The following is a 27,314-nucleotide window of genomic DNA, read 5'->3' as shown; positions in this document are numbered from 1 at the left end:
AAGCAAGCGCGGGGGGGGGAACTCTTAGGAACGACCACACCAGTTCCAGGTGCGGCTAGGGAGGCTGAAAGGCTGGGGAGGGAAGAGAACAGAAGTGTTTCAAGAGTAAGTGTGGATCTCTCCAAATCCTGTTCTCTGTCCAGAGATCTCTCCAAATCCTGTTCTCTGTCCAGAGATCTCTCCAAATCCTGTTCTCTGTCCAGGAAGTTCCCCCTTTCCCACTGCGCCAGGCCTATGTGGCCCAACGAAGACCACGTCCCGAGCTACTTTCCCATCCCCCACGCTCAGGAAGATCCTCGGCAAGTCTAACTTCAGCAGCAGCCCCCACTTCCGGCCCCTGGGGCTGGGGCTGGAGGACTAGGGGGCGGGGCTTCAGCCGCGCACGCCCCCGTTCGCTCTCCCGGGCGGACTCAGCGGCGGAAGTGGTGCCGTCGCGAGATCCCCTTCCGCTCGGAGGCGCCGCCGGGGCCGTGGTGCTGACTCGGCTGGGGCCGAAGAGCCGGGCCGGTGGCTGACATGCAGCAGGTGGGTCCAGCAGAGGTCCCTGGGGCTGGGTAGTGCCGCCGGGTTGTGTCTTGCTAGAGGATCCCGCCTTCTTGCCCGGCGTCCGTTCTTGGTTCCGTCCGACCCTGCCCACACCCCCCCGCGTCCCAGGTTCCGCCCCCTTCCTCTGCTCGGCTTCCCTCCGTCCATCGCGGGGTCGGCGTTTCTGGCCCTCCTCGGCCCGCCCACTCGAGAGGGCCTGGAGAAGGCGGCCCGGGGCGCCCTCCAGACCCCTCCGGAGACTGTGAGGGAAGAGGCGAGGGGAACGGTATCTGGGTATTCAGGGCAGGAGTTGGATATGGGGAGGGGTCAGAGTTTCCTAAGGAGGAAAAGGTCTACGCGTTCCGGTAGGTCTGCGCCTGCCTGACATCCGGCCTCTCTCAACTTCCTTTGCAGTGACTTTCAGATTGACAAAAGAAGGGCCCTTTAAATGTCTTTCTCGAGTTCTTAGAGGTTCATAACCACAGGAACACTCATTCCTAACTGCATCATTGACACCTGCCCTCCTCCCGTTGTGGGGGTTCCTCCCCGCAGCAGCTCCTTGCTTTCTTCCTGCTGCTCTGACAGTGCAGTGCCGGCTCCCATTCTCTGCTCCAGCCCCTCACTCCGTCACCGAGTCTGGACGGTCTCATGTACTCCCAGGGCTTCGGGGTTACACCACTTACCTACCCGCGACGCGCCCAGACCTGCAACTTAAGGGCAGCCCTCCCTGCAGCCCCAGACTTGGCCACCCCGCTTTCTGCACTTCAGCTGGAGCGCACCGCGATTGCACTTGAAGGGCCTTTTCCCCTGCAGACTCATTCTTCCTCTGCCACACCCCATCCTAGCGGGAAAAACTTGGGCAACATCTTAGCAGTTCCCACATCTAAGAGGAGACCTAGCCCAGCGAACTTCCTTCTTTTTCTGTTACCACTTTTGCTGGTGTGTTTCTCACCAGATGATTGCAGTGGCTTCCCAGCAACTTCCAATCCTGGCTGCCTGCACCGACTCTCCAAACTGTAACTCTTGTGACCCCTTTAAAACACAAGTCTCACAGTGTCACCACCTTGCTTACCACCCTTTGCTGGCTTCCCATCACCTGTGGGAAAGGCTGAGTTCCCAGCGTAGTTTGCAGGCCTCTCTGATCGGAGTCTCCTGTGGGCACCCTAAGGTCCAGTAACATGGCACTGCGGCTGCACTTGCCCATACCTTGCTATTTCCTGTTTCTTTGTTTTTGCAGACACCAGACCCTCTACATAGAAAGCCTCTTCTCTTATCTGCCAGGCTACCTTGTCTGTCAGAGTGCTCTGCTCAGGTAGCTCCGCCCCTGGGTCACCCTTCCCTCAGCCCCTAAGACTAGATACTCCTGCTCTATGTCCCTGCAGCGCCCTGTCCATAATAGCATAGTGGTTGAGAATGCAAACTCCTGAATCAGGCTTCCTGGGTCCTGATACTGTTTTGTGACCTTGATGAAGCGAGTGCCTCAGTTTTCTCATCTGTGAAATGGAGATAGTAATGTGCCTCACAGAATGATTGGGAGGGTTAAATGAAATAATGTGTGTATAGGGTTTAAAACAGTGAGCCTACGAGTGCTCAATAGATGTTATCTATTAGTGTTTATGTAAAAACAATATAGAGCAGTGGTTATGACTTTTAATTTCATAAGCTGCTTGAGGGCAGTTGGTGTGGCTTACTTACTCTGTCCCAGAGCCCAAAAGCCAAGAAGTTAAATACTGTGGTGGAGGGCATTGGGGGCAGGAGCTGGATTTATCGAGTGAGGATTTCAGAGTGAAAAAGACCCAGACTTGATGTCTGTCTGCTCAATCAATGAACTTGGAAATGGATGTTACATGGCAAGCAGGAGTTCTAGAGAAATGTGCACAGAGCTCTGGGAACCCAAGGCAGAGAAAGGCCAAGGATGGTTTTGACAATTAATGAGGGGTGGTGGGGGAGGGGGTGGTGGTGGGAACTCTGCTGTGCTCAGAGAATGGAGAGCTGGGTCCTCTACACTGAGTTCTTGTGGGGGAGAGGATGCTGAGCGGGGCAGAAGGGCAGAGGCATCGCCTGCTGAGACTGGGGATTCCTTTCCTGGATTGGCCAAGCGAGGAAGAGCCCCTTGGGTTAGGAGCCTGCAGGCGCCTTGTCCTGGGGTGGTCCAGAGGCCTAGTACCAGGTATCTGGGGGCAAGCCCCCCGGGGTAGGCTCAGCCTGTGGGCAGGGTCTGTGCTTTAGACCAGAGGCTGGGCCTTTGCTCAGGTTGTTTTGCTTGCCTGGAATGCTCATCCTCCTTGCCTCCAGGAATAGATGCATAGATGCTTCAAGGCCTAGGTCAGATGGCTGCTGCTCCCTGTGGCTTTCCCAACCTCATGCATCGCGAGCCTGGGTCAGATGCTCCTCTTTCTGGAGCCCACAGTCCCTTTTTTGCTCCTTCTTCCCTAAAAGCGCTGATCACAGCGTCGCACTGTTTATTGTTTGTCTGTCAGCCTCCCTTACCAGACCAGGAGCTGCTGAGTGTCCCCAGGGACCAGCCACGTCTGGCACACTGTAGGCTCTAGCGTGTGTGAGCTGCATTAATTTGGGCTCTCTCACCCTTAGGCTTTTGCAGGTAAGACAAAAATCCTGTACACTTGACAGCTCATACTTGTTCTGTCGCGTGGCAGAGATTGTTGGCTCCATTTTATAGATGAGCAAGTTGAGACATGGCAGGTAAGGGTAAGGTCACTCATGAAGGACTTAAGAACTACCTCCTAACTACGGGTCCGTAGTTGTGTTCTCAGAGTCCTAGCCCCCCAAATAGCAGCCACATTATCGGGACAAGGGACAGGGACAGGGAGGCCATCACATCTGATCAATTGTGTATCCCCATCGTGAACCTTTTCTGGCTGGGAAGTGACTGATCCTGGCTTCTGTCTCATCAGGGCTGGTTCTGGGAGGAGTCTGAGTGGCACCACCCCCACCCCTGCAGGGGACCTTCCCTTGAGTGGGCTGACGGGGACTGAGATCTTTCCCGGAAGATGACTGGCCCTTTCCAGACTGACCTCGAGGACTTGATCTCATTAGCCCCAGGTTTTATCCAACAGAAATAAGGGTTTGGGGTAGGGCCTGACTCACCAGCCCTCGAGTAGGCCAGGGTCATAGAATCACGGAGCTGGGGGCATCCTGACATTTACCAGGGCCTGGCATGCCAGTGGAGGGGGCAGGAGGCTGAGTGGATCTCCGTTTGTTAGGGTTTTCCAGTAAACTGTTCCGTCAGAACCTCCGGGCTGGGGAGGGGAAGGGACAGTGATGACTGTAGTTTCTGTTTTGGTTTGAGTCTTCCCTGTCCACTTCCCCAGAAGGAAGGGAGAAACGGGGCTCTGGCCTCGGCTTTGCAGTCTCATTTGTCACTGCCGCCATGTCCTCTCTTTGAACTCCTGCTTGTCCAGGAAACTTCCCAAACCCTCGGTGGGTGGGGCAGAGTAGGGGCCAGTCAGCCAACTGTCCCGAGGCTGAGGGCATGGGCCATCGAGCCTGGACTTACAGGAGAGCCTAATCTGTGCCGTCCTGGGTCAGCTCCCTGAGCCAGAGCCCATCCTCCGACCCAGCGGTACCGATGGAGCCCTCCGTTTGGGCAGCAGTGCCGTGTGCTGGGCCTGCCTGCACATGCCTGGCCCAGTGCCCCACCTCTAGCCCTGTACCCACGGCCCCTAATGGTAGTAATAGCTGCTGTTAATGAGGCACCGGCACTTTGCATGTGTTATTTCTAATCCCTTTTAAAAGCTCTGTGATGTGGGCACTACATTGTCCTGTCCCCGTTGTTTAGATGAGGAGACTGAGGTTCAGAGAGAGATGTGGTTAAGGGCCAGCCTAGTAAAAGACGGCCTGGGGTTTTTGACTCATGCCCTTTCCCCTGTTACAGGGTGGGCATTGCGGATCCACAGAGCAGTGAACTTACTGGGCATGTACCATGGCCGGACGGTGTGGCCTGGGCCTCGCGGGCTCCAGGAGAGATGGCTGTGTGTAAGGGGAATGCTGAGCCAGAGTCCCGAGATCTGGAGTTGGGGAAGCCTGGGGGGGAGGGACAGCTTTGCCTGGAACAGCGTTTCTCAACCTGTGGGTCGCGACCCCTTTGGCGGTCGAACGACCCTTTCACAGGGGTCGCCTAAGACCATCCTGCATATCAGATATTTACATTACGATTCATAACAGTAGCAGCATGACAGTTATGAAGTAGCAACGAAAATAATTTTATGGTTGGGTCACAACATGAGGAACTGTATTTAAAGGACCAGAAGGTTGAGAACCACTGGCCTAGAAGGTGACATTTGAACTGTTCTCATCAGAATTTTTCTCCATTGGGAGGAGATCAGCCCAGAGTGAGAGGACAGGGGAGTAGAGGCACAGAAGGAAGACCAGCCAGCCATGCGGGGTCCTGGGAGCAGTTAGTGGTCAGGAGACTATTGGGGTAGCGCTGTTACCCCCCAAAGCAAGAGAGGGTGTAATGCTGGGGTCTTGCTCAGTCCTTCCTCCTTGACCTTTGCTCTCCAAGGAATTTAACTCACCTCTCCTTGCAAGTCCAGGCTCAGGGAAGGAGAGGGGAGCAGCCACCCTGCCTGAGGGGGATCCAGGAGCCCAGTTCCCCTTGCCAGCTAGTGGAGGCGGTGTCTGGGCCCCGACTGGGCGGGACACCAGCAGAGGGTGGAACCCAGCTCCGGGGAGGTGGTCTGGACTTGGCAGGGTATGAATGTGCGCATGTGCTCCTGGAGGGAAGCCTGTAAATAGTCCTTCAACACATTTCCTCAGTATCTGCTATGAGCCCAGGACCATCACGCAGCCGTAGGCAGAGCCCTGGGAGACCCTGCTGTCATGAAGTTTGCATTCCAGTGGGAGAAGACAGGCCTAAACACGGACCGCTGAGCACATAGGTCTGGGGCGACAAGTGCCGTGGAGAGCTCAGGTTTTAACGAAGGCCTTTTGGGGTGATTTTATTACACTTCGCTGTAGTGCAGTACCCCACCCACCCGCCCGCGCACACACACCTGAAGGGCTTTGCCCGCTATGTGTTCCATCTCAGAGCACCTGCCTTATAGCTGTCAGCCCTAGGAGGTGGCAGTTGTTGCCTTTTTATTGTGGTAAAGTATATACTTACCATTTGAACCATTTTTAAGTGCACAGTTCTGTGGCATTCAAGTACAGCAGGTCCTCAAATAAACGTTGTTTGGCCCAACATCCTTTCATTATAGCGCACACAATGCTGCCGTAGGAACTTAACTCTTGTTTATATCAATTAGCCTGCGGTAAAAGTAGTCTCGTTATGCAGTTTCCCTTAAAGTCACAGAACCTTTCGGGGATAAGTGAGGACGACTTACTGTATTTTATTGTTGCCTTTGTTTAATGCAGCTGAAGAAACCAAACCTCAGAGAGGTGATATTTGGCCCAGATCACACAGCTAGTTCAGGGCGGACTGAGATTTGAACCCGGATTTCAGAGTCCAGGTCATATCAGCTGCCTGCTGTTGTCTGCGGGGAGTCCTGGACCCCACCCAAGGCTCCCGCTGCCCTGGCAGTGCTAATGGTTCCTGGGGGGTTGGGGTGAGGTGGGGTGAGGGCTTAGCTTTACACCTTGCTCAGAGACCTGATTTGCCTCTTCCTCCCCACCCACCCCTCTTTCCCTTCCAACCTAGGGTGATAAAACCCCCAGTTTCCTCCCTCCCTCCTTCCCACTTCTCCCTAAGCCTTAGCAGCTCAGCTTCTGCAAACACAGGATGAATGTCAAGCCTGCAGCCAACTCAGGCGGACTCCTTCGCGCCACACGTGCTGTTCCGCTCCTGGCACCTCGGAAGGCGATTGGGAGGGGCCGGTGACAGCAGGCGGTGGGGTTGGGAGGGAGGTGCTGCTCCCAGGGGCCTGGGTGGCAGCCCTGCTGGCTCCAGCCTCACAGCACTCGTGCCTGCCTTCCCCCCATCAGGAGGTGGGCCTGGTGGCCGGGAGGCCAAGCCTACCTGTTCTGCTGGCCCTGCCACCTCCCACCCTCCAGGGCCCCGGGGCCAGAGCACAAGTGCTTTGGGGACTGTGAAGGGCAGGTCCAGGCCAAGGTGGTTCTCACCTCTCAGGCTGACAGGTGGTCTGAGGGAGCCAAAGGCCTTTTGACATCATCTGAGTGAGTGTGCCAAGGCGGTGCCTCAGGGGTGACCCCAGAGTTTGTAGAAAGTCTGACCGGGAAGGCTCTCTGTGGCCACCTTCTGGGGCGGGACCCATAACAGTCCTCTTTTTATGTTTTATATAGGAAGGTTCCAAGTAGGGATTTACTTACTTATTTTAGTTTCTCTTGCTTAAAAGAAGGGAGGTTTTAAGAAAACTACGGACCTTTTTCCTTGGTGAGAAGGACTTGCCCGCAGTCACCCGGGATTAGTGGCTGCCCCAGACTGGGACTGGGGCCTTATCCTGACCAGAGCCCGTTCTGTTACAAGCTCTCACTTACTTGGACTCTGAGCTGCTTTCGCGGGGGAGGGAGATAATAGAAACTCTCCCTCCGACTCTGGGCAGCCGCCCCCACCCTTGCTTCAGACCCCTCGTGTTTGGCTTCCGCACACCCTTGCGTCTGCAGCTCCAGGCTCCCCAACACCTCTGCTCCCAGCCCTCATCTGTGTCTCTTGCTTCATCGGGGATGTCTGGATGTGTGTGTCAGTGCTGTTGCCACTCTGAGCGCTTCTCACACCCAAGCTGCTGCCACCCAAGTCCTGTCCCCAGGGAGGGAAGGAGGGAGAAAGCCAGGGGAAAAGACAGACAGACAGACACAGGAGCAGCCTGAGAGCGGGGAAGCCATAGTGCTCTGAAGTGAGACAGGGAGGAGGGAGAGACAGGCAAGGTGCAGGCAGATAGAGAAGACAAGGAGAGAAACAGAAGAAAACTAGAGAAGGGGAGGAGAGAAAGACTCATAGATGGGAGAGAGATGGGAGGAAGACGGGGGGGGGGGGGGGGGCGACAGCATATGGGCACGGAGAGGGGGCACAAAGACACTTAGAAAGCAGAGATAGACAGGGAAGGGGCGAGATGGAGCCCGGTCTGACAGGAGACGGGAGGGCTATTAGAGACAAGGAAATGTCACCGCCTGGAGCTGCGGCCCTGCCACGGTGAGGGATGCACTGAGCGTGCCGTCTGGCACCAGGGCCTGCTGATAGATGCTGTGGGTCCCCTGCCAGCGGCCTGTCACATCCCTCCTCTGTCTCCTTCCAGAGCTGCGCTCAGCTTTCCTTCAGTACCCTCCAGAGGAGCTTGTTATGGGGACCCCAAGAGTGTGGTATTGGGGGGCGGCCTTGGGCTGGTGCCTCTGCTGGGAGCCATCATCGGGGCTTGTGCAAGAGGCCGGGATGGGTGAGCTGGCTTGCTCAGAACCTCCTGCCGGCCACAAGCTGGGGGCTTGTTTTCGACCCCGTAGATTGAGGGGACTGGCAGGTAGTAAATCCAACAAATGTTTAGAGGAAACAGCAAATCAGGAGGAAGGCTGCTGAGCTCTTGCCTTCCCAGGCCAGAGACAAACATCCAGGGCTCCCCTTCCACTGGCCCCCAAATCTGCCCCCTGGTGCTGCCCAGTGAGAAGACTCTGGGAGACTGAGCAAGTCCTAGAACAGCGGTTCTCAACCTGTTGGTCGCGACCCCTTCAAAGGGGTCGCCTAAGACCATCGGAAAAAACATATATAATTATATATTGTTTTTGTGATTAATCACTATGCTTTAATTATGTTCAATTTGTAACAATGAAATTGGGGGTCACCACAACATGAGGAACTGTATTAAAGGGTCGCGGCATTAGGAAGGTTGAGAACCGCTGTCCTAGAAGCTCAGGCCCCACTCGCTGAGTCAGCGCCTCTCTGGCTCTAGAGTCTAGACGGAGCCTTTTCTTCCCCCACCCAGGAGCCGGGCCTCTGAGGTCCCTTGCAGCACATTGGGAGCAGAGATCTTAGGCCTGGGGGCTGCATGGGGATGCCCCGGGGAGGGAGTGCCTGGGGCCCCTTCTGTCTCTGGAGTTCATAAGAATGTCAGCCGCCTAGTTGTGCAGGCAGTGAAGGGAGGGTACGTCCATCCACCTCTCTGAGCTGGGCGGTCTTATCTGTAGACTAGGAAGAGCCTCCTTCCTGCCCGGGGTGGGCATGGCCAGGGCCACAGTGTTCTACGGGCAGTGGAGCTCTTGGCTAGTGGCTGGCTCTTCTTCTCTAGGGTTTGCCCTGGTCCTCTCTGCTGCGTAGCACGTTGCTGAGGGCCAGGGGCCCCTCTGGGTCACCCACTTATGCAGTAGTCAATCACTAAGCTCCTACTAGGTGCCAGGCATTGCGCTGGGCTCTAGGAGACCGCAGTGTCCACGTCGGGGAAAGGCCCTGCACCCATGGGGTTTGCAGAACAATAAAGAAGACGTTTCGGGTGGTGATGAGTCCACTGAGGACTTACATACTTGATACTGTGACGGGGAGAGGGCTTTCGACTTGACAGTGGGAAGGGCTGGGAAGGACGTCCCACACAGCAGCGGGGAGAGCGAGGCCCAAGGCCGCTGTAGACCCCGGTGAAGGGACCTGAAGAAGGCCAGGGTGGCAGCGGTGAGACGGGGAGGACTTCTGAGAGGAGCATGGCAGAATCTCACCCGCGGGGCCTGGACTGCAGGGGCCCGTGAGCAGGGTGCTGTTACCCTGGGGCCGGTGGGAGCCCCACTGTTGGAGGGCCGCAGGCTGGGAATGGCAGGGTCTGATGGATGATTTGAAGGCTTTCTCTGGCTGCTGTGTGGAGAAGGGGTTGTTGCCAGGTGAGAGAGGCAGCCTGGAGACGCCCATTAGGAGCAAGTTGTAATGACCAGTTGAGAGACACAGTGGTGGGGCCTCAGGTGGGGATGGTGGGTGGAGCAGAAGGGACAGCGATGTCCTCCCTCCACACCCCAGAGCCCTGGGAGACTCTGCTCCAGGAAGTCCCTCCCAGTGGCCACGGGTTAGGGAGTGGGAGGGTAGGGCTGGCTACTGGGAGGGAATGTGGCTTTGTGCTTGGAAAACAAAGAACAGAGCTTGGGGCCCTCTTCTCCTGGGGGTGGGGGTGGGGCAGGCCGGAGGGGCGGCTGTTGACACCAGAGGCTGAACCTCAGGCTGGGCTGGAGCTGGCTACATCCCCAGACACCAGGGAGGACCCCAGAGGCCTCGAGGGTGAACCTGCTGCCCCCCCTCTGGGCTTTGCAGGGGGTGGGAGGAAGGAAGAGACAGTGAGAGGGGTGATCAAACCTGAAAGCCCAGCTGCTGGGAGGGGTTTGGGCGGAGAGGGAACTGGCCTGGGGGTGGGAGGGTGTGTGTGTCAGAGGTTGGGGGAGTGAGGGGTGCCTGGGGCTGTGTGTGAAGGATGAAGGAGCTTAACGGGACCCCCAGGACCCTAAGAGGCTTGGCTTGCCCTCTTCCCGCAGCTCTGCCGCTGAGACCCACCCTCCCTGCCTGGAGGCGGGGGCCCACCAGGATGAACAAACTGCCCAGGGATTTGTCCTGTGACTTGGAGCGCAGCCTGCCAGCCGTGGCCTCCCTCAGCTCCTCGCTGTCCCACAAGCAGAGCCTCTCCTCGCACTTCCTCCTGCCACCTCCTGAGAAGCGCCAGGCCATCTCCGATGTCCGCCGCACCTTCTGTCTCTTTGTCACCTTCGACCTGCTCTTCATCTCCCTGCTCTGGATCATCGAGCTGAACGTGAGTGGGCTGGAGGCTGGAGGCGCAAGCTGTGCTTGGGGGGCACCTGGGCCTCGGTCCTCCGCCTGCCGTATGGGAGGGTTGATGTCCAGGTAAAGTGAAGACTGGGAAGAACAGCTGTTCTCACCTTCCAGAGAGGAAATTGGGGTTCAGAGGGGTGGAGTCATTGTCTCAGGTCCCTCAGCAAGCGTGGAGGACGGATTTGAACCTCCCGATTTCTACAAAGAAGGAGAGACCCCAACATTGAAACCTGCCTTCTCTCTGCCCTCCATTGCTTCCTGGCTTCATTCATTCATTCAGCAAACATTTCCTGAGCCATTACTGTGTTCCAGGCACTGTGTTAAAAGCAGAGGGTACAGTGGGGAGCAAACCAGTGAAAGCTCCCAGGCTCAGTGACTCCCAGCGCTCCCTCCCCAGTTTGGACACCCCAGTATCCTCCAGTTTGGCCTCTGAGGGTTGGCTGAGATGCTACCAGCAGCCTGGAGACAAAGCTGCCTCTCAGGGTAGGGCCCACACCCCGCCCCTGGCGCTGCGTGGCCGGCTGGCGGTGGGGCCTGATCTCGAGGCGCTGGCAGGGCAGAGCAGCACCTGACGCAGAGGCAGGAGCGGTGGGAGCAGGGCCTCCCGGGCTCGGTCTTGTCCCAGCTCCTCCTCCCCGTTAACTGTGGCCTCGGCCAGGGACGCAGCCTCTCTGAGCCGCCCCTCGTGTCTCGTAAAGTGAGGGGTCTGGGCGGCAGATGCCCTTCCTCCGGGTCTCAAGCTCGGGCGACAGGAAAGGGCGGACTGTGTTGTAGCAGCGAGGAGTTTGGAGGAGGGGCTGGTTGGAGGGTGAAGAGGGTGAGTTTGACTCCGGGCACGTGGAGCTGGAGGGCAGCCAGGGCTCGGAGGGGACCGTCCTTTGCGCACAGAGATGCGCTGGCACCTTTGTCCTGATAGAGCCACAGCCACGCGGACCGTGGGGCCATCTTCCTGGTGAAAAGCTGAGGCCCGCAAGGTCAGGGCAGGTCAGAGAGCTCCCAGGGTCTTGGAGCTTTCGAAGGTCCCAGCCCACATCAGAGCAAGCACCGCGCTTCACCACACCCTGTTCTCGCCAGGAAGGAGGGGAACGGATCCTGGTGATTTTACTCCTGACAGTCTCTGGCTGTATGGGCGGTAATAGCGCGGCGGCCATTAGGCCTGTGTGGGAATTCCTGCAAAGCGAGGAAACCTACCCTCCCAGTTGTGTTCAAATGTAATGAAAACTTTTAGGATGCTGGGTTTAGCAGTTAGTGGAGTTAACAAAATGTTTCACCTGGGAGACACTTCAAGTTTTATTAATTTTCAATTTTGTAGTTTTATTTTCATATTTTGGCACGTGTGTCTTTTTCGTTTCCTAGCAGACTGTGTGTGGCCCAGTGGCTGCAAGGACCCAGCAGGGTCAGACGGTCTTGCTGCCAGAGACTGGCACTCCGGCACTGGGACTCGGCCCTCCTGAGTCCAGACGCAGTGGGTGCAGGCAGGCGCCCTGGCAGAGGGAGTTCTCTGTAAAGAGAAAGGTGGCTGCCCAGCCGGGGTGGCTCAGTGGCTGAGTGTCGACCTATGAACCAGGAGGTCATGGTCCGATTCCCGGTCCGAAACAGGCCCAGGTTGTGGGCTTATCCCCAGTGTGGGGCGTGCAGGAGGCAACCGATCAATGATTCTCTCTCATCATTGCTGTTTCTATCTCTTTCTCCTTCTCCCTTCCTCTCTGAAATCAATAAAAATATATTTTAAAAAGAGAGAGAGAGAAGGTGGAGGACAGAGCTTGAGGGATAGCAACTGTTAGGGGTGAGAGGGGCTGTGGAGCCCAAGAGCCGTTGTGGACCCGTGTTCGCGAGAATAAGACCACCAACTCCAATTAGGTCTAAAACAGCAAGCGAGGATTTATTGAAACTGGCCAGTGACTGCCTCGGACCTCTCCACGCAGGGAGCGAGCCCGAACAGCAGCAGCAGCCTTGGGGTCAAGCAAGCTTTTATTTGCACAAACCACAAATATCCATCATAACTGTTACAGTGCTCTACAAGCCACAGACATCCTTTTACAATACTCTATTCAGGGTTCTCACGCACAGGTGTGCTGACCAGGAACTTCCAGGGCCATGCATGGCCACCCACCCTTAGCCATATCCTTGGTCTTGTCAATTCTCAGAACTCGGAACAGGTCACCTCAACCTTTGCTAAGTCTAAAATTTCCCCCCTGCTACTTTAAGTTTGCTTTAAGCCTAGTGCACTACAGAGGGAGCAGATGCGGAGAAAGAGGAGGGCAGGGCCTGGGTGGGGAGGGGTGTCATGCCAGGCACGGGGGTGTTGGACTCCACAGAGATCAGGGTGGTCTTGAGGTAGAGGCACGTGGTATGCGGGGTGGGGGGGTTTCTAACATCAGTGGGGGAGGGGGGGCTGTCCAGACTGCTGGCTCCCTGTCTCAGCACCAGAGTCACCAGGAAGCTTATAAAGATTCCAGATGTTCCGCTCACCCTAAGATTCAGACTCAGTGGTCTGAACATCTGTATCTTTAACCAGCCTCCCGCCCCCAAACTCAGACCACCTGCCAGAGATTAGAAGCCCCGGTTTCGGTGGTGGGGGCCTTCCTCCTCAGGCTGCAGCCTGGCTCCGGCGTCTGTCCAGGCCCCTCCTCTCCCTAGCCAAGGTCTCAGGCTCCCCTTGAAAGTGTGTGGGTGGCTGGGGCAGGGACAGGGGCGAGGACAAGTCTGCTCTCTCCACGCCGTCCTCTCCAGCAGCGTGATGGATTTTGCTCATTAAGCACAAACCTAATCAATTGATTTGCCACCTGGGGCTCCGTCTGACACCACTGCCCACCCCCCGCCCCCATCACCCCAGATGGATGGCTGACTGGGAAGATGGAGCAGCGAAGTGGTGGGAGGGAGATGAAATTATGTGCGGCAGGCTCTAAGCAGTCCTACCTGCCGGCCAGTCCACCTACCAGCATAGGGCCCAGGGCCTCCCTTGCACGGCCCCAGGCCTCCACAGGTACCCCTGCCGGGTGGTGTGCCCACGTTCACCATTGCTTGAGCCCTGCTTACCTGGGCTGCCTGGATCCTTAGAGGGAGGGTACTAGTGCTGGGGTCCCAGGCCTCTGGCTGAGCTCCCTTGGTGCTTTGGGGACCCCCAGGGGTGGTGGCTTAGTGTCTACAGCCTCCCTTGCAGGTTCCACCCTTCCTCTCTCTCCTCCCCATTCTGGGAGGGGAGGGGCAGCCCCGGGACTGGGTTCTGCCTGTAGAGCTGTTCATATCTTCCTCTTCCAGACCAACACAGGTATTCGGAAGAACCTGGAGCAGGAGATCATCCACTACAACTTTAAAACTTCCTTCTTTGACATCTTTGTGAGTGACCTGAGACCCTGGGAGCAGAGAGGGAGGAGGGACAGGACTCTGGCTAGACTCTTCTTACTGCGGCACATTCTGTCCTGAGCAGGGAGACTTGGCTCCCACCCTCAGGGAGTCCTCAGTCTTTAAAAGGGTTCCTAAGTGAGTCCCCACCTTCAGAGCCCCCGTGGGGGGGAGGGGCAGCCAAGACTCGGGTCCAAGAAGATCACATCCAAGTTGTCCCCTAAGAAGCACTGGCTCAGCTGTTCTCTCCCAAGGTGTGCACCCCCATGTGGAGGGAGCCTGGGGTGCTGGGCTGGAGGGAGAGGAGCCTTCAGCAGGGGTAGGGGCACTGGCTTGCCTGTTGATGGCTTCCCCACCCCCCACCCCCAGGTCCTGGCCTTCTTCCGCTTCTCCGGACTGCTGCTGGGCTACGCGGTGCTGCGGCTCCGGCACTGGTGGGTGATTGCGGTAAGATGCCACTTTCCCGGCAGCTCTGGGCCCTGGTGGGGCTGGTGCGGGGGAGCAGGTGGAGGAGGCTCACCCCCAGCCTCTGTTTTCTCTCTTTCTTCCTCCCTTCCCCTGGACAGGTCACCACGCTGGTGTCCAGTGCCTTCCTCATTGTCAAGGTCATCCTCTCTGAGGTAAGTGGCTCAGGGTCCGGCTGGTCTGGTGGGCATCTGGCCTGAGGGATGGGCTTCTCCTAAGAAGGGGCCATTTCTCTGATTTTGGGTATCTGAGTTGGGGAGAGGGGGTAACCTTTCCTTTGATATTCCAAGAAATTGTCTATTTTAAAAATATATATTTATTGATTTTAGAGAGAGAGGAAGGGAGAGAAATAAAGAGATAGAAAAATTGATGAGTGAGAAACATCAATCAGCTACCTCCTGCACGTCCCCTACTGGTGATCAAGCCCACAGCCTGGGCATGTGCCCTGACCAGGAATCGAACCGGTGACCTCTTGGTACATGGGTCAATGCTCAATCACTGAGCCACACTGGCCAGGCCCCAAGGAATCATCTTCACTGGCTTTACCCCATGCCCCCTCACAGGCCCAAGAACAGGAAATTCTTCCTCCAGCCTAACCTCAGTCTATCCTGTAGAATTCATTCATTCATCTCAGAGCATGTGCCACAGAGGGTCCCCAAGCAGCTGGTACCAGGGGTGGGGGATATGCCAGAGTGGGCAGTCCCAGGAAGGGCCCTGCTCTGGGATACGGTGACCCCTGCCATGGAGCTCAGCCCCCTCTCTCCACAGCTGCTCACCAAAGGGGCGTTCGGCTACCTGCTCCCCATCGTGTCCTTTGTCCTTGCCTGGTTGGAGACCTGGTTCCTTGACTTCAAGGTCCTCCCCCAGGAGGCTGAGGAGGAACGATGTGAGTGGCAGGGGTAAGGGAGGCAGCGGGTCACGCCAGCCCCCAGAGAGGAGAGTTTCAGGCCTCAGAGCTGGTTCTGGGCTATCTTGCCACCCTGAGTAGCTCCCAGGAGTCTAAGCGTGAGCCCGGGCAGGGGGACCAGGCCGCCGGCCTGTCGCTGGTGTGGGACAATGGCTGCCGTGTCTGCTCTCCCAGGGTACCTTGCTGCCCAGGCCGCTGTCGCCCGAGGACCCCTACTCTTCTCCGGAGCTCTCTCCGAGGGCCAGTTCTATTCACCCCCAGAATCCTTTGCAGGTGAGGGCTGGTGGGTGGGGAGCTGCCTTCCGGGAGGGGCTTTGTGAGGAGTGGGGTAGGCTGGGGCTGCTCCTTCTATTCCTTGTGTGGTCTCCCTGGGGAAAGCCAGCAACCCTCTCCCACACAGCTCCGTCCACCCCCACATCCTGCGTTTGTGCCTGAACCCCGCCACCTCCCCTCACTCTCCCCACCTCTCCATTGTCATCTGTGCTTTCCTCCGCAGGGTCTGACAATGAATCAGATGAAGAAGCTGTCGGGAAGAGAAGCTTCTCCGCCCAGGTGTTTGGCTGCCACCCACCCTCCCTTTGGATGGCCCCCCAGAGAGGGCCAGTCTGGGCTCCGCCCGGGTGGGCAGGGGCTTCCCAGCAGAGGGTAGATCTCAGCAGCTTGAATGCCAGTCAGCGCCCATTTGAGTGTCAACCCCATTGCTGTCAGGCCCACTGGTCCGCCTCGTGCCCGGGCACCCGTGGGGAGCAGCCGTAGCCACAGCTCCTGGCCCCAGAGCCCCTCAGGGCCTGGGAGACCCGCGCACACCCATGTCCAGCGGGGTCAGGCTTCCAGGAGAGGTGTGTGGAGGGTCTAGGGAAAGAACCAGCCACAAGCAAAGTGGGGTACAGGCCCCGGCTGACCCCTTCTGCCTCCCATCCCCGACCAGGAGCGGGAGTACATCCACCAGGGGAAGGAGGCCATGGCTGTGGTGGACCAGATCTTGGCCCAGGAGGAGAACTGGAAGTTCGAGAAGAATAATGTAAGAAACCTGTCTCCCACCTGCCCTGCCCACATGTGTGGGGAGATTTCCCTCCCTTTTCTGAGGCCTGAGAAATAAGCCCAAGGATGACCCAGGTGGAGCCCTATCCCTGCCCCAGGAGAGGGGCCTGGGCTGGGGTGGCCTCTTGCCAGGAGGTCAGGCTGGACTGGATGTTTCTAAGCCCTCTCCCCCCTACTACCCGCCCTCCCCACTAACCTCCCCACCCCCATCCTCATCTCCCTGGGCTCAGCTTTGAAGGGGAAGCCAGGCTTGTGTCTGGTATTTTGTTTAACAATCAAACAATATTACCTAAAGAGATGGCGGAGAGCTTGGAACACGGGAAACATCCCCGTCCCTGTCTCTGGCCAGTGCCTCTGGCAGCCTTTATGGGCCTGGAGACACGGTTCTTCGTGGTCACGGCCTCAGCTCTGCTCCTGTCTTTTGACTTAATATCAACAGCTTTTCTCTCCTTGTTGCCGGACATTGTCAGAACCACTGTTTTTCTAACGGCTGCTCGAGGATCCCCAGACTCCTGGAGTTTTCTGCCCTGAGCTATTAAGAACCTCAATTACCTGTCACCCATTCCTGAGCCACCCCCCATGCCCTCCCAGCCTGCCCACCTCCCTGCCCCCCTTCTGTCCCTCCCGCAGGAATACGGGGACACTGTGTACACCATCGAGATTCCCTTTCATGGCAAGACGTTCATCCTGAAGGTGCGTGAGGGAACTGGGTGTTCTGGCGGGTCCTGAGCCTCTGGGACTCCAGGTGGGGGCTGAGGGACCCGCCGGCAGACTTCTCGCCACCAAGAGGGAAGGGCTGGGGTGCCTGAGCACAGCTGGCACCACCCAGCCCTCTGCCCGCCCTGCCTAGACCTTCCTGCCCTGCCCTGCGGAGCTGGTGTACCAGGAGGTGATCCTGCAGCCCGAGAGGATGGTGCTGTGGAACAAGACGGTGACCGCCTGCCAGGTGAGCAGGTCGGGGCAGAGGCCAAGGACACGGCAGGGCAGGGCCCTGCATGGCCAGCTACCCCAGGCGCCCTGGGTCACGCCATTGAACTGCTCTGTGCCTCAGGTTCCCCTTCTGTGAAGTGGGGTGATGGCAACAGTGTTTCCCGGAGAGGGTTGGGAAAGTGGACGGCGCCTGGCCCAGGCCCCAGGAAAGGGAATGGCTGTTGGTAAAGGGACCTGAGCCTGGAGCAGGCGGGGCTGGAGTCTCCTGGGGTGGGCCGCACCTCATGTCCCCCAACACCCGCAGATCCTGCATCGGGTGGAAGACAACACCCTCGTTTCCTATGACGTGTCCGCGGGGGCCGCGGGCGGGGTGGTCTCCCCTAGGTGAGTAGCCACCACGGCCCTCCTCTCAGGCAGGCCTCCTGCCCCTGCATGTTGGGCGTGGCACCCCCTGACCTAACCCTCCCTCCCCCAGGGACTTTGTGAACGTCCGACGCATAGAGCGGCGCAGAGACAAATACCTGTCTTCAGGCATCGCCACCACCCACTGCGCCAAGCCCCCCACCCACAAATACGTCAGGTGAGCCTTGCCCTGCCCAGGGTCATCCCAGCCAGCCCCTCCCAGGCCGCTGTGAGGACAGGCGGGACAGTGTGTACAGCTGGGGACTCTCTGCTGCTGAGGTCCCTTTCCTGTCCCCTGTCCCACTGGGCTTTGTCCTCCCGGCCCCTAATCCGGCTGATCCGCTGCTCTGCTGGAGGCTGGGGGAGTGATGACTGGACCACGCCACCCACTCTGGGTAGCTACAGGGCCAGACTGGGGTAGGGCCTGCCCCGGGCCACCGAGCAGGAGGTTCGAGTCCCCTTTCCCCGTCCTCGCCCCGTCCGATACCCTGCCTTTCTCCTGAGCGCTCGGAAGTCCGCCAGAGGAAGAGGAGTGGCGCGGTGCCCGCGGCCTGTTCCAGGCGTCCCGCGGCTCTCCGTCTGTCTAATCCTAGACTCCAGAGCCTCAGGCGGCCTCTGCCCAGATCCCTGCTTCCCATTCCCTCCTGGGCTCACAGAGAGCACGGTTGTTTGGGTATCAGACTGGGGCTCTGGTCTCAGCACGACCCAGACTTGCTGGGTGACAGGCAAGCTTGTTTCCTCTTGGGGTGCCAACGTCCTTATCTGTGGAGTGGGCTTAAGCGTGCTCAGTGGAGCTGTGGGCAGATTAAATGGGGTGAGATGTGAATACAGCCCAGGCCCTGACCATCTCCTGAGAGGGTACCTCCTCCTGGAAGCCACCAGCACCCCTCTGCTCCCTGAATTGGGCAGGGATGAGAAGTGCCCGCCCGGCCACCCCTCACAGCTAGAGCTGACCTAGGGTGACCGGACAGTGGTGAGGGCTGGGTGGGTGGGGAGTGCCTGGGTGTGCAGACCTGGCAGTTGCGGTAGGAGCATCACAAGGGGGTGGGGGTGGGAAGCCGTGGGCTCTGGGCACCTGCTCTGGCCCTGCTCCCGCAGGGTAGCAGTTGCTGGACCGACAGATCCCTTCCCTCTTCCGCCCACGTCCAAGGTGGGCCAGGAATGGAGGGGGCGAGTCCGGGGCCTGGCCTGGCTCCAGAGTCCCCAGTGGTGCCTCTCCCCTCAGGGGCGAGAATGGTCCTGGCGGCTTCATCGTGCTCAAGTCGGCTAGCAACCCCCGAGTCTGCACCTTCATCTGGATCCTTAACACAGATCTCAAGGTGAGGGGCTGGGCTGCAGGCAGCTCTGTGCCATGGGGCTCTGCTGTGTGATCTCAGGGCTCCCTGCCCCGCTCGGGCCTCCCCTCCTCTCCACCTCCTTTCTTACTCTTAGATTTGGTGACAGGGCCCCAAATCTTGCTGCCCTCAGTAGCTGGCGGGCCTGTGCCTCTCGCTTCTTACCTCTGGCTCCTGAGGCCCTGAGGAGGGGTGGCTGGCTGCCAGCCTAGCCCCTCCCAGGTCTGTTTGGCTGGCTGGTGCCAAGGCCTGGGCACAGGATGTTCTTCCTGCCAAGGGTGAGGGGGCGAGGGTGGCCTCGGTGGCATTCCAGAGCTGCACCTGCATTCTGGCCCAGAGCACTCCCTGCTGGTGCCCTCATTGAGGGAGGAGCCCTGCTGAGAGCTAATCCCCACCTTCCCCTCCCCTCCCCTCCCCTCCCCTCCCTAGGGCCGCCTGCCCCGGTACCTCATCCACCAGAGCCTCGCAGCCACCATGTTTGAATTTGCCTTTCACCTGCGGCAGCGCATCGGAGAGCTGGGGGCCCGGGCGTAACCGTGCCCCTCGCCACCCTGCGGGCCAGGATTCGGTCGCTACAGCCTCCAGAGCCAGAGAGGGGGCCGGCGGGCTGCCCACAGAGGACCTGGCCTCAGGAGGACGAAGCAGCACCCCCTGACCCCAGGCTGCCAGGCTTCGCTGTGCCTGAGCCACCGGGAGCAGGGTGTGGGGTCAGCACCTAGACTCCGGCTCTGCCACCGGGGCAAGTGGAGTCTGTCCTGCTGATGTTTACATGGCGCCCCCGCCCAGCCCAGGGCAGGGTCTGGAGTGGGAGCCTCAGACTTGGTGGGTGAGGGCCAGGGCCCTGGGCAGGATGGAGCCAGAGCGGCCTTGTCACCGGGTTCCGGTGCAGGAGCTCTCATCACGGTTTGGGGATCGATTAAAGGGTCTGGGACCTCTTTCCACATGTACTTGCGGGGGAGTGGGCAGCAGGTGGGGATGGTGGGTGCTGTCAGTGAACCCCTGCCTCTCCCAGGGTCTCTCCCTCCGCCCAGGGCCTCCTTGGGGACCTTTGTATTTTGAGCCAATTAAAGATATGAACTCACAGGCCGGTTGAGTGTCAACCTATGAACCAGGAGGTCACGGTTCAATTCCCGTCAGGGCACATGCCCTGGTTGCGAGCTCAGTCCCCAGTGTGGGGCGTGCTTGAGGCAGCCAGTCAATGATTCTCTCCTCCCTTCCTCTCTGAAATCAATAAAAATATATATTTAAAAAAATAATAAAACTATGAACTCAAAAGAGAAAAAAGCAAGCCCTCCAGCTGGCCATTTGAGGAAGGGAGGGTAGCACTGCAGAGGGGGAAGGAGCGAGCCACCACCGTGCCAGACACATGGCACATTCTCTCACCCCCTGGAGCCAGAGGGACTCAGTGCCTGGACTCCTCCCCCCCCCCCCCCCCCTACGCACACTTTCCTGAATGGCTCAACTGGGCAGATGACAGGGCAGAGAAAAATGCCCCACCCACCCCTGCCAGGCTTCCTGTGAGGAAGGTCAAGTTAAGGTCTCCAGTCCAGGATTGGGGAGGAGGTAGGAGAGACCCAGCAGGCCCATAGCAGGCCCTGGCTGTTTCTGGGGTCCCATGACCAGCAGGGGCCTGGAGGAGGGGTCTGGGCTTCCTGGTCACTGAGGCACCTCTGGGGTCTCTGCTCCATCTGTACGTACCCCCTTGGCCCGGCCACACTCACAAGAGTCAGATCCCAGGCAAGGGCCAGGGTGCTGCCCTCCTCCCTCCCTGCCTGCAGGCTCCCAAAGGAGCCAACTTGCTTAGAGTAGAGCCCGGAGCCCATCTCGGTCCTGGCTGTGTGTGACCCTGGGCAGATCTGCGTCAGGGCCTCCGTTTCCTACTTTGTAAGCATGAGACTGTCATGTCATAGGGCTATCATCAGATTAAAGTACCAAGCGCGGGTATAGTGCCTCAGTCATCAAGCGTACGCAGTCCTGCCCCAGGTGGTGCCAGCTGTCCCCACAGGTCCTCATCTCGGCTCCTGTCACTGCCTCTTCCGGTGCTTTGTCCACATTCCTCCTCCCTCTCCTACCCCCCCCCCCCGCCCCCGCCCACCACCTTGTGTGCCAGCTCACAGCCCAGCAGCCATCCTGCCACCCTGCTCCCTGTGACGAGACCGAGGCCCAGGCCCTGCCCAGGTGACACAGTGGAGCTGGCAGGCCCCAGAGCTCTGGTCAGGCTGTTGTAACCAGAAGGTGAGGGGAGATGAAGCCCAGAAAGGGGCAGGGACTGCCCCATTGTCACACCCGTTAATGGCTGATTTGGGGCTAGAGCCTGGTCTGCTGACTGCCACTCATCGGAGCCCCTGGCTTGCCCCCTCACCATGTTTTATCCCACTTGGGGTATTGGGAATAGAGCAGGGGGCCACTCCCACACCTTGCTCCACCCTGACTGGCTGGATTTGGGAGACCCCTTCTCTGACCACTGGCCGTGGGGGAGGAAAAGGTTCCTGCCCAGGCTCCAGGTGGGGAGTGCGCTGCCAGGATCCCTGCCACCGGGGTGGTGCTGACAGTCCAGAACGGGCCTCTCCATGCCAACACCTGAGGACGTGGTTGCACTGTCCCTGTGGAGGGCATAGTCGGGGATGTGCCCTCAAACCCAGGCAGAGGAGAGCAATGGGCTGGGGACCTGATGGCCTGGTACGGAGTCCAGAGGGGCCTCAGTTCCTGCACTCTCCTGCTCTGTTTACAGACAAGCCTCTGTCCTGGTGAGGGGGAAGGGGTGGGGCCGAGAGCAGGTGCCAAGGTGGCACGAGGCTGGGCATGTGCCTGGTGGTCTCAGTGTCCAAGGCGTGTCAGACGCCAGGAGGTGTCGCAGGGAAGACCCCTGCCCCCACCGGGTATCTTGATCTCTTCAGAAGCTGACCTCTGACCTGGGGTCTGCCAAAAGTCCAGGCACCCCACCCCCCAGCCTGGGCCCAGTGTCCCCCATCAGAGTCTTGGCTCTTCTTATGGCATCTGACACCAGAGGGGCTGAAAATAGCCCTGGAGGAGGGGAGGAGGGGCTATTTAAAGGACCTGGAAGGAGCAGAGGGAGTGAGGCTGATCATGGCCACTTCTGAGCTGAGCTGCCAGGTGTCTGAGCAGAACTGTGAGCGCCGGGAGGCCTTCTGGGCTGAATGGAAGGATCTGACACTGTCCACGCGGCCTGAGGAGGGGTGAGTGCTGGCCAGCGGGGGTCCCTCCTCTCCTCCCCAGCCTTAGGAAGCCCTAGCACAAAGTTTCTCGGGGTGGGGTCACCCCTCCTGCACCCACCGGGTCCCCTGCCCAGCCCGTAAGTGGAAGGCACCGCTCAGGAGCTCAGCGCCCCTCCCTCTGCCCCCAGGTGCTCCCTGCATGAGGAGGATGCCCGGCGGCATGAGACCTACCACCGGCAGGGCCAGTGCCAGGCGCTGGTGCAGCAGTCCCCCTGGCTGGTGATGCGCATGGGCATCCTGGGCCAAGGGCTGCAGGAGTACCTGCTGCCTTACCAGCGGGTGCTGCCACTGCCCATCTTCACCCCCACCAAGGTGGGCGCCGCCAAGGAGGAGCGCGAGGACACCCCCATCCAGCTGCGGGAGCTGCTGGCGCTGGAGACAGCCCTGAGTGGCCAGTGCACGGAGCGGCAGGACGTGGCGGAGATCACCAAGCAGTTGCCCCCTGTGGTGCCTGTCAGCAAGCCAGGCACCCTTCGTCGCTCTCTGTCCCGCTCCATGTCCCAGGACGCACAGAGAGGCTGAGAGGGACTGTGTCTCCCTCTTCACTGGGCTGGGCCCTTCCTGGCTAGGACCATGGAGGGGAGCTGCTGGCCTTGGATGCTTTGTAGTTTGCCCAAAGTTGGGGGCTAGGAGAGGAGGGAGCCAGAGGCCAGGATGCCTGGTTCCCCTGAGTTCCCAAAGGGAGGGGAGCAAGGACAGTGGGCACGAAGTGTGGAGAGCTGGGGCCAGCACCGCTGAACAGCCCCAGCCCAGGAGAAGGGACAAAAGATGCTGAGGAGGGAAGGAGGTGCCTGAGAGGGGCGACCCAGCTTCAGAGGACAAGGGAGAGTGTACGGAGATGGGAAATGCCCGGGAAAGGCTTGGAGACCAGAGGGAGGGGGATGTGAAGAGGGCAGAGGCGGGTGCAGCCCCCAGCACCCTCTGTTAGCGCTGCAATAAATGCTCAATCGTGTTCCAGTTTCATGTCTTTCCTTGCGGTTGTGGGGGCCACCCATTGGTGTCACACACACACACACACACACACACACCCCATGCTCACTGCTGGGAACAGGGCCTGCATGGGAGCTAAATATGGCAGAGCTAGTGGATACGCCCATGTTTGGGGGCGGGTAGAGCTGTAAACAGGGGGCCGTCTGTCCAGTCCCCCTCCGGTACGCTGACTCTGCTGTGCAGTCTGGCCTCCATGTCCAGTCCCCTGGCTCAGGGCAGTGCCCAGGAGGCCAGCTGGCAGGCAGGGCTTGTTTGATCTCTTGGAGAATATGGAGGGAGCTGGCACTAGGGCTGTCCTTGGCTGTGTCTCCCTGTGTGGATGGGGTCAGTGACCCCGAGGCTGACCTGCCTCAGCTCTGAATCCAGACAAGCAATCCTCGGCTGGGGCCAGGCGCTCATTCCCTCTCTGGGAGCCCAGGGTGGGGCGCTGGGGGTGGGGTGGGCGCAGGTTCCTGTCTGTGCCCCCTGCAGCTGTTGTGGTGACTCGTGTTCCAATCTGGCTGCCCGCAAGGAGCAGGCCAGGGGCTGGTAGCCTGCCCAGGGCAGGGGCACTGGGCTGACCCCCGGGGGTCCCACGCCAGGAAAACCCTGGAGCTCGCCTGCGGCACCCACTTCCTGTTGGGAGGTTAAGGGGACACCTTGGCATCTTGGCAGCCTGGCCCCGACTCCCGGCGGGGGCTGGGGAGGGAGAGGGGGCAGCCACCCAAGACGAGCGGGATCCCAGATCCCTGGGCCCAGAGGCCGAGGCCGCGCCCCCGGCGCCCTCGCAGCCTGGAGAGGGCCCTGCGCGCTCCCGCCCGCACCTGGGGCCCGCGCCCCGCCGGGACCGGAACGTCCCGAGCCTTCCGCCCCCGGCGCCCCCAGATAAGTGGCTCCGCTAAGTGCATTAGTCCCGCTCGAGCTCCTATCGCGGCCGGCATCGCACGGGCGGGGCGCGCTCCGCTCTGGGCCCCGGGCGCCCCCAGCGAAGCCGGGACGGACTGTCCTGTGCGCAGTGGGGGTGGGCGGAGGGCGGAGGGCGCCGGGGGACGGAGGAGGGGTCGGAAAGTGCGAAAGGGAGGCCTGGAGGAGGGCGTGGGGCAACCTAACCACGGAGAGGGGTGGATGTTGGACAGGGCGTCCCGGGGAAGGGGCGCCCCGCGGGGGGCTGGGCCCTGATGGAGAGCGCTGAGCGGGGGACGGGGGAGAAGGGATGGCGGCCGGGCAGAGGGGTGCATGGCCGTGGGGGCGGGAGGAGCGCGACGGGGGCTGCGGGGGGCCGGCGGGGTGGGGATCGCAGGGTGACGGGGCGGGAAGCCGGCCTGCGGGCCGGGAGCAGGCCAGGTGGCAGAGCGTGGCGGGCGGCGGAGGAAACGTGAGCGGGGGCGGGACACATGTCCCCGCGGTGGCCGCCGCCCACCCGTGTCTGCGGCCGGGACGCTAACGGAAATGGATGGGGTGAGGGGGGCGCAGCGCGCGTGACCCCGGGCGGTTCCGCGCTCCGCCCCGCCGCACCCCCGGCCGCGGAGGGATGGGCGGGGGTCCAACCGCAGATAAAGGGGCTGTGCGGCCGGCGGGCACCGGGGGGCCTCGGTGGCAGAGGAGCAGGGCGAGCATGGCAGACCCAAGTCCCGCCGCGGGAGCCGCCCGGGACTCGCACCCGGGACTCGCGGAGGTGGCGGCGGCCTACCAGCGCTTCGAGCCGGGCGCCTACCTCCGGAACAACTACGCGCCCCCCCGGGGGGACCTGAGCGTGGCCGACGGCGTCGGGCCCTGGAAGCTGCGCTGCCTGGCGCAGACCTTCGCCACAGGTGCGCCCCCCCCCCCCCCCCGGACCAGGAGCCCGCAGGCAGCCGAGGGGCGCGTGGGGCAGCCAGTGCGCACCCAGGAGCAGGGAGTTCAGAGGCGAAAATAGAAGAGGGAGAGGGCGACAGGAGAGACCCACCGGGCGGGAGGATGCTCAGAATTGAGAGGGGAGGTGGGCGGTGCGGGACAGAGAGCAGGAGGGACGGAGAAATAGAGACAGGGATTGGGGAAGAAAGAGACACCTGGGAGAAACGGCCCGCACCCCACTGAGTGCCCCCTGGGAGGCAGGTACTGAGCCATGTCCAGCACGGTCAGGGGTGAACCCGAGAGGCGGCGGTGAAGGATTAAAGCAGACAGACAAGAGAAGAAAGCTGGGTCTGGGTGGGACGCTGCTCTCTGATGGAGAGACAGCCGCGGTCTGCAAGCCGGTCTTTATTTTATAGCAGATTCCACGCGGCAAAGTAAGGGGGTGCTTACAATGTTCTCCCCGGTTTCGAATGTACTCAATTACATGCACCTGAACTCGATCAAGCTTTGTTTTGGCAGCACTTGCTGCACCTCTCGCACCTGGGACCACAGGTTCGGACCATAAGGTCAAGCTTACAATAGCCTTTGGCTCTAATGGTGCTGGGAGGGCTTTGCCCTCCAAGCTGGGACTTGCACCTGGCTTTGCCAGGCGAGGACGGTGCCCTCTCTTTAGTCCGAGGCTTGAACCTGTCCAAACGCCGAAGCCGTATGTTTTTAGGACTCTGGTTAGTCCTACCCCACAGCCAATGCTTTTTCCAGAGAGAGACACACAGAGGAAGAAGGAAGAGGGGGACAGAGGGAAGGAGAGGAGGGAGGGAGAAGCAGGGCCAGGCAGGCACCAGGACCCTCTTCCTCTGCCCCATCCAGGTGAGGTGTCTGGACACACCCTCATCGACATTGGTTCAGGCCCCACCGTGTACCAGCTGCTCAGCGCCTGCGCCCACTTCGAGGACATCACCATGACAGACTTCCTGGAGGTGAACCGCCAGGAGCTGGGGCTGTGGCTGCGGGAGGAGCCTGGGGCCTTCGATTGGAGCGGGTACAGCCGGCACGTCTGCCTCATTGAGGACAAGGGGTAAGGGCTAGGGCACGAGGGTCTGGCAGGGGGCTGCCCATGGAGTGTGCGGGGAAGGCAACAGAGGTCTGAGCCTGGGGCGTCCTAGCCGGGCCGGACGATGCCCTCTGTCCCTGCAGTGAGTCATGGCAGGAGAAGGAGCGCCAGCTGCGAGCGAGGGTGAAGCGGGTCCTCCCCGTCGATGTGCACCAGCCCCAGCCCCTGGGCGCTGGGAGCCTGGCGCCCCTGCCTGCCGATGCCCTGGTCTCTACCTTCTGCCTGGAGGCGGTGAGCCCTGACCTTGCCAGCTTCCAGCGGGCCCTGGACCACATCACTACACTGCTCAGGCCTGGGGGGCACCTCCTCCTCATCGGGGCCCTGGAGGAGTCCTGGTACCTGGCTGGGGAGGCCCGGCTAGGGGTGGTGCCCCTGTGTGAGGAGGAGGTGAGGGAGGCCCTGGTGTGTAGCGGCTACAAGGTGCGGGACCTACGCACCTACACCATGCCTGCCTACCTTCGAACAGGCGTAGACGATGTCAAGGGCATCTTCTTTGCCTGGGCCCAGAAGAAGGTCGGGGTGTGAGGCCCCCGTGCGCCCAGTGCCAGCAGCCCTCAGCCCTCAGCTTCCCTATTACCTGAGGCGGCACCTAATAAAGAAATGTCTGTCCTATTGCGTGTCAGTGCTGTCTGTGGCTCTCCTGGGAAGCAACAAGGGCCCAGAGCTCTCTCTTGTGTTGCGGGGGTGTGGGAGGCACCCACCCTGGCCTTTTCCCCCCTGGAAGCTTCCATGAACACAGATTTCTGTATCATTCATCTTCCCCAAACTAAGGAAGGCTTAGGTGCGAGGGACCTCCGTCAGCACCTGCTGTGTGCCAGGCACCTACTAGTCCACTGGTTCTCAGACTCAGCGGCAGGTCCTGTTATCCTGTTGGCAGGTGACACTCCTGATGGCTCAGACCAGAGGGGAGGCGGGAGGAACTTGCAAGGGGCAGGGTTACAATCCAGGCACAAACCAAGACCCGGGGAAGTGAGAGGAAGAACAAGCACCACCTCCCTCCGCCGGCTCCCCCACAGCTGGGCTGGGGCTCCGTGGGCTCTGCTGTTGCTGTGTCTGGTCCCTGCCATCCCCACCCCCACATACCTAGGCAGGGACCCCACCTGTCCGCTGCCTCCAGCCAGCACTGTTTCCTCCTTCCCTCCCGCCCACCGGTTCTCAACCTGTGGGTCGCGACCCCATTGGCGGTCGAACGACCCTTTCACAGGGGTCGCCTAAGACCATCCTGCATATCAGATATTTACATTACGATTCATAACGGTAGCAACATTACAGTTATGAAGCAGCAACAAAAATAATTTTATGGTTGGGTCACAACATGAGGAACTGTGTTTAAAGGGCCAGAGGTTGAGAACCACTGCTCCAGCCCGTCCTACTCTCACACGAGCTGAATAAGGGCAGGTGAGGCTGAAAATTGGTTTATTAAGCAAGTCCCTGCTACCCTCCGACCTTAAAATACTTCTCAGGATCAAAATAAACTTGGCCGCGTCCCTGCAGTTGGAGTCCTAGCAGAGTGCCC

At 59.9% G+C, this 27,314-nt stretch overlaps 3 protein-coding genes across 6 annotated transcripts; all 3 read left to right on the top strand.

The window, feature by feature from the left end:
* Positions 1 to 389: 389 nt before the first annotated feature.
* STARD3 (StAR related lipid transfer domain containing 3) lies at positions 390 to 19,732 on the top strand. Of its 4 annotated transcripts, none has more exons than XM_036340258.1 (15): positions 390 to 525; positions 9,934 to 10,205; positions 13,487 to 13,564; positions 13,940 to 14,017; positions 14,137 to 14,190; positions 14,804 to 14,921; positions 15,117 to 15,215; positions 15,439 to 15,494; positions 15,871 to 15,963; positions 16,614 to 16,676; positions 16,834 to 16,929; positions 17,218 to 17,297; positions 17,389 to 17,493; positions 18,541 to 18,634; positions 19,079 to 19,732. In XM_036340258.1, exons 2-15 carry the CDS (start codon positions 9,984 to 9,986, stop codon positions 19,181 to 19,183), a joined length of 1,341 nt encoding a protein of 446 aa, XP_036196151.1. In that variant the 5' UTR covers positions 390 to 525; positions 9,934 to 9,983; the 3' UTR covers positions 19,184 to 19,732. The 4 variants fall into 4 exon arrangements, with proteins under 4 accessions (XP_036196151.1, XP_036196152.1, XP_036196153.1 ...); XM_036340259.1 differs by lacking the exon at positions 390 to 525 and adding an exon at positions 671 to 787; XM_036340260.1 differs by lacking the exon at positions 390 to 525 and adding an exon at positions 688 to 811.
* Positions 19,733 to 21,686: 1,954 nt separating this feature from the next.
* LOC118671672 (titin-cap) lies at positions 21,687 to 22,837 on the top strand. The gene is made up of 2 exons (XM_036340262.1): positions 21,687 to 21,846; positions 22,014 to 22,837. Exons 1-2 carry the CDS (start codon positions 21,737 to 21,739, stop codon positions 22,405 to 22,407), a joined length of 504 nt encoding a protein of 167 aa, XP_036196155.1. The 5' UTR covers positions 21,687 to 21,736; the 3' UTR covers positions 22,408 to 22,837.
* Positions 22,838 to 24,150: 1,313 nt separating this feature from the next.
* PNMT (phenylethanolamine N-methyltransferase) lies at positions 24,151 to 26,404 on the top strand. The gene is made up of 3 exons (XM_036342068.1): positions 24,151 to 24,665; positions 25,555 to 25,762; positions 25,882 to 26,404. The coding sequence occupies exons 1-3, from the start codon at positions 24,386 to 24,388 to the stop codon at positions 26,321 to 26,323; spliced, it is 930 nt and encodes a 309-aa protein (XP_036197961.1). The 5' UTR covers positions 24,151 to 24,385; the 3' UTR covers positions 26,324 to 26,404.
* The last annotated feature ends 910 nt before the right edge of the window (positions 26,405 to 27,314 follow it).

The sequence above is a fragment of the Myotis myotis genome, unplaced genomic scaffold (genome assembly GCF_014108235.1).
Source record: "Myotis myotis isolate mMyoMyo1 unplaced genomic scaffold, mMyoMyo1.p scaffold_m19_p_17, whole genome shotgun sequence".
In the NCBI taxonomy this organism is placed as follows: Eukaryota; Metazoa; Chordata; class Mammalia; order Chiroptera; family Vespertilionidae; genus Myotis; species Myotis myotis.
The sequence above is the reverse complement of the archived record's forward strand: the minus strand, read 5'-3'. Positions and strand labels throughout refer to the sequence as shown.